Raw genomic sequence first — 15395 nt, forward strand, 5'->3', positions numbered from 1 at the left:
AACCGGACAAACGTTCAGCCTCGATAACAACAATAATACGGGCATCTCCCCGGCACGAGATCACATACCGAAGAGCAACATTATTTCCCAGTTCACGACATCCGACCTATGACCTATTCTACTGAACCTAACCTTAAAAAAAAATGTCCCAATTTTAAAAAATAATCCACGACTCGTAGTTACGTATTCACACGAGGAATTCGAGCGCGCGTCTGCGCATGCGCCGATACAATTTCAAATTTCAAACGGTCGCGGCGATTCAAATTAACGTACAATCGAGGCCGGCCCAACGGAAAAAAACCAGAGGAACAAAAAAAAAGGTATGCCTAGAATTAATTTTTATAGTACCATACGCGACAAGGGCAATCCTTATGCGAACCTCGATATTTCCCCCGGTCGTTTGTGCCGGTTAGACAAATTGCTTAGGCAAAACACGCGACAAAGTGTGCGCGAGCGACGCGGCATATCTGAACGCTCCTTTGCGCACGACGTTGCGTAGATAAGGCCGCGAGCATATATATACGCACAAGGCGCATACAGTATAAGCAAGTCGAAAAGAAAAAAAAAAAAGAATGTACGCGTTTGGCAAAGCCATAACGTTCCATCTGGACTTCACGAGCAGCTCTCGAAGGCCACGTGAACGCGTTGAGATGCAGGCCTGACTCTGCCCCCGACTGTCTCTGCGCTACCTGCCTCCAAGCTTGACCTTAAAGTCTCTCACTTCCGTCAGCTGCAGGCTAATAGTAAATAACATAAGCGCGCAATGGCGGCCAGTTTCTGCCTCGGGCGTGTAAAAGGCCCACTGGGTACTGGATTAAAAATAAGTACAGTCGTATACGTATACACGGTTCGTGTGCATATAAAATATACACAGAAATAATACGAGTCCTGCAGCACGCAAAGTTGCAGGTCCTAATACATTGACAGTAAGTATTATTAGTAGTACGACTATAAGTGTCTATTTTCCAACCATCAGGAAATCGAAAGTCATACATAGGATTATTGATTTATATCGACGTGGGAGATCGACGGGTAAACTGAAAGCGTTCAATTTTTTTTTTTTTTTTTTCCAGTCATTCTAAGGACGCACGAGATGACGGTATAAAATATCATGACGTAAAAAAATTTTACTCCATTTTCCACGAGTCGTGGAGATACTTTTTCTTCTAATTCGTGTAAATCCTGATTTTGAAAAATAATAAATTTTATTATTCCCACTGGTGCACTGTCGCTCTTATTTTTCTTATCCACGTATTTCTATACAGCCGCTGCATATCGATGCACTCGTTCTGTCATTGGGAATTGGATGCGTCGTCATTATCCTTCGGCGCGACGCGGAAGCGTCATTCGCGCCGAACGTAAAGACTTTCGTGCGGGATTGGTCTGTTGCCGATTTCTTCCGGGCGAAGCGGTAAGTAAAAAGCTGTTCAGATGGCGCCACCGTAGCTACGTAAATTGACCGGATGTCCACGTGGTCGACGATCAGTCCGAAGATTCTTGATCGCACGGAACTCGTAGATCGGTATGAGGACTGATAAGTGATTTGCGTAAATGAAAAAAAAAAAGATAAAAAAAGAGTAAATTTTTCTTTCTTCCCAACGAAAATCCGACAACAGGAAATGCCACTGGCTATCTATTGCCCATGGACCTTGCTCGAATCGCGTGCGACAATTTCTAACTGCAATTCAATTTGCGACGGTCACATCGACTGGTGACCTTCGGCACTTGACCCCGATCAAAATCGAGTGGCATTATCTTATGGTCACGTGGTACTAATCGATCGACACTACTCTCCTTATTTGCCATTAAGTCACTCGGCGTTTGACCTCGAAAGAATTTTCCTAGTCGAGTCTCAGATAGAATTCATTGTCGCGAATTTGATTAATCGATTCGCGGCGTGATAAAGAAATTTTTTTTCAAAATATAAAAAAATCTTGCTTCTATCTAATCGTCCCGGATAGCGTTCGCGTTCCATAAAAATACGATAGCCGTGCTTGGTACGAGGTGGAAATTTTCAAAAAAAAAAAAAAAAAAAAAAAAAGGGGGGGTAACCCCCAAAAAAAACACGAGCCATATAAATTTCCAGTAAACTCGAAATATCGCGACTGCGAAGTACGTGGCCCACCCCTCTGGCAACGTCACTCGTTAATTAATCGTGGAATCGACCCGATACCCGTAAATACCGATAAATCGGTCCCTCGACCGAGACCTTGAATCGGTAATCACTCATCGATTCCCAACGGTCCTATAAAAGAATTGCACCAACGTGCGGTTACCGATCTGCCTTCGTACCCGATACGCGGTCGTCGTCCGTTCTCTCTATTCTCTCTATTCTTCATCAGCGCGTCCGATCGATCTCCACGATAAAAAAAGTTGAAATAAATTTAAAAACAAATAACCGTCAAAATCCAAAAGATGCATCACCCCAAATATAGTTCCTTGCAAAATTACAAAAAAAAAATTTTTCATACCCAACACCAACGATCGATGATGCAAACGCCAATTGAGGAACCGATCGATCAGCAGATAAGAAAAATGACGTCAGCCAATGCTCCCTGAGAAATGACAACCGGTAACAAATTTTCGACGAATATCATCGGCAAGTGGATGAAATCACAGCGTGAGGAAAATGTGGCCCGAAGAGACGAAGAGGTTGAAGGGCGACCCGTTATAGAATTTCCAAAAAAAAAAAAAAAAAGAAAATCCAACCAAGACGTTTCGAGTGACAAAAAAAAAGTCTGCGTAGATCGTCAAAGGCACCGACAATGACGAATCGCGAGCTAGAAGAGGATTCGATTTCCTCTACAATAACGTCATCCGCCTGACCACGTGGTCAACCTAACCTAACCTTGTCCATTACGCCTGAACATCGCACGGCAATCCCGGACAAACAAAAATGCTCAATATATCGCCCTCGAATCTCGTTTCTATTCCGCATCGGCTCCGACCTGTACCGAACTTGTTCGGACGCGTCTCGTGTTCCTCGATATCAGAGCCCGACACACGTACCACACATACGCGACAGGGCACAGCGACACTAGACTAAATAAAAGATAAGGCCTGCACATTACACTTTTAACAGCCAACCGAGCGTAACGCTCTATATATATATAAAAGATTACGGGGTACCTCGAGTATCGTATTGCAGTTCCAAAGGAAAATGACGACACGGCATTCTTTATTCGTCGTCGTAATTATTATTATTACCGATCGGCAGCGACCCGGTAACAAAATCGGTAAGTGTAAATTAAAAAAAAAAAATCGATAATCGAAATAAAATTAGCCGATCGAAACAAGAATCAATGTTCCAGCCCTTATGCGAATCCACCCCCTTACCCACTGAAATCTCACTCGACCAATCGAGCGTGCACGTTCCTTGGGGGACCTTGAAAATGCTCACGGGCTGTAAAACGTTATGCAATTATCGAATCACGCGTTACAAGGGCGCCGGGCGACGACGATCTCGGAACCGATTTGCGTTGCTTATTAGACAGCGGCGTAAGGCGAGTCTCCATATGACAGTGGCAATTATACTTTCAGATGCACGATTCCACACGGAGCGGAATAGGAGGAGAGGGCGGGTGAAGTGGGGGCGGTAGGGCGGCGGGGAGGGGAAGGATGCCGGGCAACGATAGAGACGCGATACCGCTAGTAGGTTAGGAGGAGAGGACGCGTGTTGCACATGCACAGGCGGCGCAAGACCCCCCCGTAGGTTATTAGGGAATTCGCGGCGGACTAGCCGTACCCGAAGACGGACGGCGGTTTACGGCTGAAATTGCTCGGTGAAAAAATGAGGTTAGGTTGGCGCCACGCGGAAACGATACCGACTGCCGGTTAACGGTTGGGAAATTCGATCGTCAACGGGAGTAACGATATTCGCGAGGCTCAAAATGATATCTACGGGTGTGATTACGATTGATAAAATGAGAATTAAGGAGATTGAAGGGCAAAAATTTATTTTTATACCAAGATGGCGGCTGTAAGGAGCGACCGAGGCGCCACTGGGTCGAGCGGGATTTCGGCGAAGCTCGCGATTCGACATAATTTTATTTTTTTTTTCAGCGAAATTATTTGGAATATATTTTTTATCTGGGGGAAAAAAAAAAATAAAGTGGGAAATTATGTTGCACCGCGCAGCATCCGCAGGCACGAGTTATCTATCGCGGGTGATACAAGGATACTTGGGCTCTGAGATCACGATACGTGGACGTAGTCGGTGTTGCTGATCGTGGGAAAACATTCGCGCCTCTGGGACGTTGCAACTGCAGCTTTGCAAATGCAGCTTCGCAGCTGCGCGAGTGCGAGGACGCTTTCGTTGCAATTCCGTCGCGTACCTATTTAATTTCTTCATCTGTTGCAACGATATATATATATATATATATATATATATAGTACGCGGTCGAGGTTGCCGCTCGATTGACATTTTCCATAGTCTGCGAACACGTACCGAGATATACCGACAAGTATAGCAGGGAGCACACGTTGAGCGCGTGGGAATCCCGAAGACGCACGAGGATTAACGAACTATCACGAAGTGCAGTATACGTAGCTTTCTCGTGATAATATAGGTAAAAGTCTGATAAATGATACCGATGGATTTTAATATATTGATATTTTTAATTTTAATCAGAAACAAAAAAAGAAGAGTAGTCGCCCGATTATTATTGTGAATTGGATCGTTGTTAATTTAAAAAAAAAAAACAGGCTGATAGCAATATGTATGAAATCGATATCGACCAATTGATAGATATTGATATTGTATTTTATATCTAATTGGAATAATTTTATATGAGCGTGCAGTCGCATTGCTTTAATGCAGATTGAAATCCGACTAACGTTGGACTTGTTTGCGCGTATGAAATTTGGGGATAAATAATATCGTGTATATATATTTTTTTTAATATCACGAATAATTAGTAATTTCATCTCGTTTCGCTTTTTCAATTTTCGCCTAACTTTGTAATTCGCGGTTCGCGCGACTTACGCTCGGGACTGTATTGAAATTTCGCTTTCCCTCTCTACGCTAAGAAAACGTCGCTGAAGCTAAGGAATGACGGAGCCGTTGAATCGCGATCACGGGAAAAGGATTTCGGATAAAAATAATCAGCGATAACAAACGCAACCGGCATGTATTCTCGATTGCAAAATATTAAAAACCGCATTGCTCATCCGAAACGTGGACATCCGTTGACGAATTCGCGTTGGCCGTCTTCCAACATAAACAATGATAAGTTTTGTCAAATAAATGAAAAAAAAAATATATATATATATTTTATTAATATATATTATTAATTAATATATAATTATATTTTAAATATATATATATATATATTTTTTAATAAATAAATATATATATATACAAATTACAATCGTACGTAATTATGATTTGCATGCAGATCGAGATCGGTTTGACGTCGGTCGAAAATGACGACGGGATATATCAAGGACTAGCGTGTACGAGTTGGTTTAAGAAAAAAAGAAAAAAAAAAGGCAGGGTTAGTAAATACCAAATGGTAGGAAATAAGGGTGGCGTAATATATATTATAAAGACGGATGTAACGAACAAGGGTATTTCCTGCGGAACGTTTCCCAAAGGAAATGCATTTACGATGCACTTGGAAGTGCATCTACAGCCCGAGTGAACTGCGGGTAGATCAGCGCGAGCGCCCAGTGCGAAATTCAGCCGCGTGGCGGCGCGCCGTTCGCTCGGCCCGACGTGTCAACTCGTGGAGAAGCCCAGCCAGCAGTCAGCTGACCGCTCGACATCCTGACCGAGTGCGATAATAGCGACATGTAGGACATCAGCTGTGTAATAGAAAAAGTCGTAGTAGCTTCGGGGCGGAGAGATAGAAAGAAAAAAAAAAAAACAAAGATTAAAAAGAATACACGCAACTGTGTTCTGGCTACTTCGGTACGAGATACCGATGACAATTAGGTCAGTCAAACGGCACGTGGGGTGTCCTGACGAATTAAGTAAAGCACGAGAGCGAGAGAGAAATTTTTTAAAGTCTCGCCGACCTTTTTTCATTTCATTTTTTCCCCTTCTTCATACCCGAAAAAGCACTATCGAACCCATGGAAATTTTACGTGATAACCAAAAAAAAAAAAATTAAATTTTCCGTATCGGCAGAAAAAATCGTGCAGTCAAAAAAAATTTTTTTTTTTTTTTTTTTTGTAAATATTAAAAAACTTATATCGGGTAGTCAAAGAAAAAAATATGAATATAGTCCACGTACCATCGAGGAAGTCCGCCCGACCCAATTACGGATGAATTATCGAAGCCCGATTATTACGCGTACGATATTCGATAAGCCAATGCCGCAACGCGCGCCGTGACTGCTTGCAAAAAGTGTAATGGCTAACGGTATTACAAAAGTGACAGTGAAATGGTCGAGCGGCAGTGTCTGCGGTTTCACTCGCTGAAAGCGATGCATGCCGCATGCGTTCGCGTAATAGAATAGGTTAGAGTGGTTGCCGACCGACGCCGACGCCGCCGCCGCCGAGCGAGCAAGATAATTACGACGCCTGCACGTGTATGCGCGATACGCATGTGTGCCTCCTGGCATGAGCTGGATCGCCTAGAAATGTAGGGAAGCGAAGGGGTAGCGGGAGGCGGAGGAGGTTAGGATGGAAAATGAGGAAAAACGAAAGAGCGAGGTAGTAATAGCGCGGATAAGTAAGAAAGAGAGAAAGGAAATTGAGAAAGATAATATGGAAATACGTATACGGAGAGCGATGTTATTTCCCGCGGTAGTATTTCAATTTCTATGTTGCTTTTTTACGTAAAACTTTCCTACTGGCTAAAGCGAGACACGTGTTTAATTTTTATCCCTGAAAGCATGGCGTTTACTGGAAATTTTATGCCGTCGAGTTACACCGGTCTGCCTTCAGCAGGAAGAACCGATCGAGCGACATACTTAAGTCACGAATCCGCACGTACGTTTGCGCGATCTTCGTGAAAAACATAAGTCACTGGATTCCGCGAATTCGGAATTACAGCTACGAGACAAATACTGACACGTGCGGAACGAACGTGAAAAAAGGTTAAAACGAGAAAGAAAAAAAGGCGAACCATCAAGGATGATCTTGCGCGATCTTCGCCTGCTTAGCATTGAATACTCTCTGGATAATGACTCTGCTCCGTATGACTCGTTAATTCCGGTTTCTCCGGGAGTTTAATCCTAGAAATCGTACGCGCCGATCGTAACGCGTAGTACGCGACCTTCCGGTCGCTCTTGACACGATGGAACTGCAAGAGAATCGTTCGCGGGTTCCCAAAGTCATTTAAAAGAGTCCCGACAGTCCCGAGTGATTGCAGAAAAAAAATCCGTTCCCAAAGCAATCGTAAGTCGGATAATTTGACTAATTAAGCGAGCGACAAGACCCCCGTGTCCCGATAATGTCCAATGACAAAAAATAAATCGAAAAGCACTTTTCTCGATATCAAAAACACAACACCCGACCGTCCAGTCCAGTTGCCGACGGTTGCGCCCGGCTGAATCGATCGAATCTAATCTCAATGACCATTGCCGTATCGACCGATAACCGAGTGCACCGTCATCAAGGAATAAAAGCCTCCGAAATAATCAAAGTCAATCCAACAAATCGTGCTCGCCGTCGCAAGGACAACAATACAAGGCGAGTGGACGTAAAAAAAAAAAGAAATAAGAGAAAAAAACAATCAATTCTTATAACTTACCAACGAATTATACCAATTGTATTACGAGCGTCACCCGAAAGAATCCGCAAGCGTCATGAGTCATCGGTAATAATGATCACGATCGCGCTTATAAATGGAAAAGGGAATATCCCATTAGATTCACAGTGAAAACATCAATTGCAGACGTATGCGCATGCGCGCCAGACTCTGCATGCAGTTTCCCCCCGTCCAGACACCTTAGACCCTCCCCCGACGGCCCCCCTTCGCAGTCGGCAACATCGTACGTTTACTCGCTTATACGGAACAAGCGTTGCGGCATTGTGCTCTATAGGAGAATTGTTGCAGCATATTGCCTAGGTTCAGCTGCAACAATTACAAGTAGTTTTCCACGTGTTGCAATCCTCCAGAGTGTTGGCTGCCCGCCACGTTTCACCGACGGAGTAACAAACGCTTCTAAAAGACTGTCAACCCGCCAATGACGATAGCTAGGGCAGCGGGCAGTAGAGCAGCGACAACAACACAACAACAACAACGAACCGTAAAAGGCTTCTGTGGCCGAGGCCCGAAGAAACCATGGAGGGATCAGCGAGTCTCAACTTTGTTATTGTGCAGCCAAACGGTTATGGCTAAGAAGGGAAAACACGAGAGTTCCGACGAATCGTCCACCCCACCCCTCGGACCTTTTTAACCCCACTCGGTCCTATTGGCGCGCCCCACTCCGCGCGCGCCGAGTCCTCCCGAACTTCCACGAAGGGTTACGAAGGGATCAGCCAGACTGGACGGGGAACGCGTATCCCTGGAGTCTCGTAGCCCAGTACGATTATTCGTTCTAGCTCGTTCGTTTGCTCCCTTGCCCGGCTTTCCTGTTGCTCCTCGGTTTTATCGGTTTACAGGCGAATGGGATGTTGCGCAAAAGGCAACCACGGACCGAGCATCGATAGAAAAAGAGAAAAACAAGGAATGCAATTCCGCAACACGGCCGATTCCCACGCGGAAGTAAACGAGAGAGACCTCGCGGACGCTTTCCTTCGTGGCTCTGACGTATTTCACTTTTTCTTTTTACCGTCGTTCGCTTAGCCGACGATTGAGCACCCCTTGGCACGAGACGTAGGTGGACGAGGGAGCGGGGGGGTTGGTAGGGTAGACAATACGTCAGAGGCTGAAACAAAACCGTAGAACGAAGCGCGTTAACTCGTAGCAGCGCGATGCACGTCGGGAACAGCAACACGGCAAAACATAACAAAAAGTAAAACGTGCGCTTGGCTGTGTGCACGGTCACGTGGTTTTCTCTTTTTTTTTTTTAGTAAGCGTCCGTGTGCCTGTCTATTAGAGAGAGGCTCTCGCGCACGCCGTCAAGGCTGCAGGATAATCGAGGTAATTTGATGGGATTGTACCGATCGGCCAAGGAGAATGAGGAGGGCTAGGCGGCGGAGAGAGCCAACGGAGTCAAAAGAGAAGTTCAGCGGAACCAAAGGTAATTTCGCTTGGGAGGGCGATTAAGCGTGGAAAAAGGTAAGAGAAGAAAAGCAAAACAGAAGATTCAAATCGCCGTGTAAAGTTACGAAGGTTTGGGGGCCTCTGCCAGAGATTCTTTTTTTCTCTCTCTGCGCTCGGCTCTCGTATTATTCGTTCTTATTGCCATCCTTCGTTCTAGAACTGCCAATTACATTCCGTTTAGTAAACACCGACGTCTCCGATCCGTCGCTCGAATCTCGATGACTGGATACTTAAAACGTTTCTGACATTGAACAGTTGCTCGAGGGACTTAAAATAAATGCGTAATAGAAAAATCTGACGCCCGTGCGTACGTGTGATAATAATAATGGGAAAATTTGAAAATTCAAAGGTTCAATACTTACAGGCTGCCAGGGTCAATTCTACGACAAGGTACAAGGAGAGGAGGAACGGGCGTCGCGACCCTCTTTTTTCCCATTATGATTTAACGAGTCACGGAGCAGTTTAGTTTGACAAGTTGAAGCTATGATCATCAAGCTCCTAGGAAATCAGTAGCTGTCACAGACCCACGAGATAGGAGACCGGTAATACGTTATTTTCTTTCACTGGGTCCCGTGGTACTCATAAGACACTGCGCGCGCACGACGCTGTTTGAAATTAGTGGCGCCGCCATTTACCAAGCGTAGGACGACGAGGACGCAGTGGCGTGGCGGTTCTGTTTATCTTTTTTATTTCTTTCTTCTTCTTTACCTCGGTAATCCAAGAGATTAGTCGGAAATCACGCGTGGTTAATACATAAATCATATTCCGGCGGTAGAGGCAGCGAGCGAGAAAGTATCCGGACGTCGAGCGAGACGCCACAGCGACGTCGTACACGTCATACCTGACTGTTATATTTCCAACGTTGCAAGATCAAAGACCGAGTTACCTAATCAGGTCTAAAGCATTCATACTGACCCTCGAGCAAGATCGGTGAGGACCAATTACAATCGTCGTAGGCTGACGTGGGTCCACGAATTGACGGATACAAGGGATCCAAATTTTTTTTGTTTTTCTACATTACAATTCCCGACGGGAAAACGTTCGTAGGTCTTAGAAATTATTCTAGGCGATCGGTTTGTACCGGACGATAAAACCAGGAGGTTTCTGATGCGTGACGGCCCTGACGAGTGTACGAAGCGGCCGAAGGGATGAGACGAATTAAAAAAAAAAAGATAAACAGACTGGACGGTACGGCGGGGTTCGAGCGCAGTGTAGCAGGGGGGGAGGAAATAGGTGGAAAATTAAAGAGAAGAAAAAAATAAAATAAAAAAGACGTGACTGCAGTCTCGAAAGTCGTTGCGCCTGTCTTTTGGTACTGTAAGTGACTGACGACTACGGGGTCGAAAAGACGGCCGTTTCCCTGGGCGATAAAAAATGCATGACCCCGGGACTCTACCTGAGGCCTCCCAAACCAGCCTGGCGGAGGAACAGCCTCTAGAATTAGAGAGGCTGGACCATTAAAATCTGTAGGGATAATTGGCCGAGGCGGGCGGACGGCGAGGTCTCCGACGGTGCAATTTACCGAGAAAAATGTCGGAGCAAGAAAAATTTTTCGACCTAAAATAATTACAGGGGACCCAAAAAGTTTGGGACTCGCACCCGCGCAACCCACAAACTCCCATCCATACCCGTGACTCACTTTCGTTCATCCATTCTCTTTATTATTTCAATTCTCACTTTCAATCTCGTTCCTCATATTTTCATCTCGCACAGAAACGCGCGTAGACTCGATTCTCGCTATTTTTTTTTCTCTTGTTACGCACTATAACTGTGTTGTGCTTTCTAACAGCTTCTTATGCTTTACCGTCTCATCCCTTCTTGTTTCCCTTCGAGTAATCATAAATATCGGATTTATCGATCCGTCATGTCGAATCGATAAGACGGATCTCCTGACCGACACGCGTGTTACCTGGCAACACGTAGAACGAATGAAAAAAAAAAAAAAAAAAATTACAAAATTTTGACAAAATCGTAAATTTTGTTTTTTTAAATAAAAACAATTTTTTAAATTTATTTTATAAATAAATTTTTTTTTCTTTTCTTTACAATTTCCATTTTGAAGCTTTTTAACGAAAAGTCACGCACCCGTATTTCCCACTTCAAACATTCCCGTTTCAATGACAGGGACAATTCTAGTCTAGTCGAGCCAACCATCATTTAACTGAGATATCGCCTTCCAAAGTTCCGGCAGTTATGCATTAGCGATCCGAACGAGATACTCGCGTACGCATAACGTTAATGCGAAGGACAGACATCGTAGCATGGCTACTTTGCGGTTGGCAATATCGCGTTTCCGAGTTCAAACGGGTTTAAACGCGATTTCCATGAGTGGTCGCGAGACGTCAACGTATAGGCGCGTGACAGTTTCATGCGGACGCGTGTCTGGACGATGCGAAGGCAAGAGAAGAAAAATTAATATGAAATTCCTCCTTTTTCCTACTTCACGTGAAAATTCTCCAGCTACCCCGAACGCCTCGCTGTACTTTTAAACTTTTTACGTTAACGTGTTTCTCCGCGACGTAAAACTTTTTAATTCGACGAAAAACAACGACGAAGCAGAAGCGGGCGGGTGCCGCGAACGAAAACAATAATAAACGATAAACTCGATGTTAATAACCGAGGATCAGATTCCGCGATGTTCGGCGTTCCTCGAAATTTGAAAGTCAAAGCCAAATTTAAGACTCGTTATTACCAAAAAGTCGATTTTCGATTTGAAAAGGTTAACGCGAAGAAACAAATTTTACTGCACATTAAGAATTACATTAACGAAGACCATCGTTACTGACAGTCTGCTAGTGCGTTTATTGAAAAGTAAAAAAAAAAATGGTAAAAAACCTTTGACAGTTTCGAAAAGACAAAATTGCGAAGTTTCGTTGAATTTTAATTATTGCAAATTTTCATTACGCTAATGCGTCTTTTTTTTTCCTATTTTTTTTTTCCTCCATGACAATACTTGACATAAATTAATGGCGAACGATGCACTAGAAACTGTGATCGCTGCTATTGGACTTTGAAAAAAGATAAATAAATAAAGAAAAAGTTGAGAAATATTGTAATCCTACTATCTTGAAAAGCACCATCGAATTTCTCGTGAAGCCCCGTATTTGTTTAAGACGTCGCGATGCTACAAAGTATTAAGTATACACGCGGCGCTCGTCGACAGATAGTAAAAGAGACGTTTGATGTGAGCCGTTACAAGCAAGTAAGGCAAGTTGAAGGAAGTAAAGTAAAAGCAAGTCCCTTTTTCAGTGACGATGCCCCCCGAATTCTCTTTCATCTCGGTATATTTAAACGCGGCTGTTGCATACAAAATTTATCCAGCCTCTCGGTATCGATTCACATCTACGCAACGATACGCTGACTTTCGTTAGGATAGGCTGCTGGCGTGTATCGAGTCAAAAATAATTTTTCGAATACGATAACTGTCAATAACGTAAGCCACGTCGACGCATCTTAATGACCGTTAAAAAACAGAAAAAATTGCAGACACTGTATAATTAGAAAATTTTCAACTGATCCGGAACACTACGTAATTTTCGTTATTTTTCAATCGAACGATCGTCCGCGATCCTCGAATAAAACGAACGCGGCTACCGAATATTTCCAAGCACTCCCGTAACGCTGATTCCACGCGGACTTTCGTATTATTTCTGTCGATCGCGCTTCTAACTTTACTTTAACCACTCTCGACCTTTGCCTATCGCTTAACGCCGTTAAGAAGAAAAAGTAAACCCTTACCTGGGTAGCATCGGAATACGGCGTCGTCGAATGTTTATCCACAAGTAGGGATCCGAACAGGGGGATCCCCGAGCTCGACGGACTGTCTTGCTGTTGCGGCACCATTTTTTTTTTTCCAAATTTATAAGCAGATCACTTCACTTTCAAAGCTTCACGATAAACACCACACAAAAAACGAAAATGTACTCGGCACAATAAATCGCTCGATCTCAAGCGAATATCAGTTCCTTCGAAATCCGGTTCGCAAAGCGGCGACACAAGTCGCTATTGAGTCCTCTGTCCGTATATTTCACACTCGCATAGAAGACAAGTCGAAAGACCCATAAGTCTCAGGAGTACTGCAGCGTATATATCCACCCAAGAACGAACGTAAAACCGTAGCCATAAAATCGTCGATATTCCAGACGACAAGAGGAATCGAGACTCACTGGCCGGGAACGTCTTCACGTCGAGATTTACACGAGAAACAGGCAAGGACCTCGTTGTATCGGCAAAAGCTGAATTTCCATAAAAAAAGAAATAAAGAAACAAAGTAAAATCAATGTTCCGTACACGTTGACAAAGTATATTCACTGATAACAGCTTGTTTTTTTTTAATATAAAAAGAACGTTAACCTTATATTTAAAGTTTAATGTCACTACCGTGTAAAATACTCTATGACGACGGCTAAGAGCTTCTAACGTGGCTTTTTCACGTTTTCCGAGATTTATTTTTCTCTCATCCACGTTGACGGAGGCTCGCACTCTGATCGTATACTAGTACTTTACTCGGCCCTCGATGAGGAACGGCGCGTTAAGATTTTCTCACGGTCGCTTTTCGAACACGGGGTGACATTATTCCCGCTACTGACGAAAACGATGCTCGCTGAACGAGCGCTCGTGTGCTACTGACTCCGCGTTCCAAGGAGACTGCTAACTATACCAACTGGCTGCATCAGCTGTGCGCTCGACCCCCACCACGTCGCGCAAGCACGGCGTCAGCCAATCGGCTCGCGCCTGTCGCCCCATCCTTATTCATCCTTGAAAGCTCACCGACGTTCTCACTCGCGCACGCTGTTGCTGCTGCTATCGCGCTGCTTCTGCCGCTGTTGCTGCCACCACTGTCAAACCTCCGACTGGCATTTTATTTTTCACGCGTGTACCCAAGCAGTATTGGCAGTAGGCAGTACCGTATACGCGCGCTGGGTCGACTTCAATTCCTACTGTACGTGTAACGGCCACAGCATCTTGTTAGATACTTATCAAGATGTGAACTTCGTTTTTGATAAATTTTACAAATTTTTTTTATCATTGACGTTCGCAGTAATTACACATGTTTTCCTGTTTTTTGTACATTTCACCAAAAAATTCACCATCGTCAAATGCTCGTTTGTACGTTAATACGAATGATCGCTAGGAGCGATTAATATCTTGTCAAAGATAATTATTTTGAGTCATCCCTGCGAGGCGGGGTGAAAATAATTTTTGAAAATTTTTCAAGTCCAATTTTTTGTCTCTTTCATACGGTACCGTTAGCGAGGCGAGACTGCGTGGCTCTTGAAAAATATAGAGTAAAAAAATATGCTTGACTCCTCGAGTATCGTAAATACTTGAATGCTTTTTTTCTTCTTACCCCTCGGTCCTCTTAACTTCGCCTTTCTTTTTTCAAACCGCCAGCCTGTCGGTCTCCGTATCAACTACAGTAAACGTCAAAACGCGTCTTGTAAAACAGTACGTAGCCACGGTTTACATCTTCCTCTTACTTTATTGCAAGCCGTAACGATACTTAATAGCCTTGACGATCCGCGAAATTATACTTGGCGAATATTCGCACGCGCGAATGAATCTCAAAATATAATGAGCAATCGTTTAACGTGTAATTACGCAAACCGGAAATTGTACGAGACGAAATAATATATCGAGCGGAAGGGAAGAAAAAAAAAAGTTTTCCTCTTTACCGACCGAGATAAAACGCAAAGAGTTAAATTTACACGAGGACAAGCAAAAGGAAAATATGAAGCAAAGATTTCAAAGGGAAACAACCTAAAGTAAGCTTATTCCGATGAATCATAATAAAATCAAAGAAATTTCAGTTCGGAATACTATTTTCACGAAATACACTTTTTTCTTGGGGGGATTTTTCGCAAAACTCGCTATTCACCTATTCCTTCGCGTGAATCGAACTTCCGTTGGCCTTGCTAATAAGAATTACGGGGGCTTTCTCGCCCTTGAATCTAACCGGTGCCAATTTTTCTTCGGAAACAGGAAAAATAATATTAATTATCTTGCGAATTCTCTCTGAATCCGACGTTCCGAAAATAGTTACTCTATACGCTATATACCTATATACAGCTCCATTGGATCCTCGGAAAACGTTACCTTAGCGCAAAGTGCGTTGATTTACGATGACGCTCCGAGAAAGCATTAGATACAAGAACGGCTTCGTCTGCAGGACATTTTTAGGTATTGCCGGGTACGACAGTTAGCGAGTCTGTACCCACTGGTATATCTATATGGCACG

At 43.8% G+C, this 15395-nt stretch overlaps 1 protein-coding gene across 3 annotated transcripts in view; it reads right to left on the reverse strand.

Annotated features, from left to right (window-relative positions):
• LOC107267046 (transcription factor sox-2) overlaps positions 1–13981 on the reverse strand; it is a 15684-nt gene extending 1703 nt beyond the window's left edge. The window contains exons 1-2 of one of the 3 annotated variants that reach the window (XM_015738257.2): positions 13538–13919; positions 12896–13392 (exon numbers count right to left, since the gene is read on the reverse strand). In XM_015738257.2, the coding sequence (XP_015593743.1) occupies positions 12896–13000 (105 nt within the window). In that variant the 5' untranslated portion in view covers positions 13001–13392; positions 13538–13919. Of the gene's footprint in view, positions 1–5653; positions 5832–12895 lie in introns of those variants that run through there. The other 2 variants (XM_015738256.2, XR_003059485.1) reach the window with 2 other exon arrangements.
• Between the last annotated feature and the right edge of the window lie 1414 nt (positions 13982–15395).

This window comes from Cephus cinctus, unplaced genomic scaffold (assembly GCF_000341935.2).
Source record: "Cephus cinctus unplaced genomic scaffold, Ccin1 Ccin1_scaffold0331, whole genome shotgun sequence".
NCBI classification, from domain to species: domain Eukaryota; kingdom Metazoa; phylum Arthropoda; class Insecta; order Hymenoptera; family Cephidae; genus Cephus; species Cephus cinctus.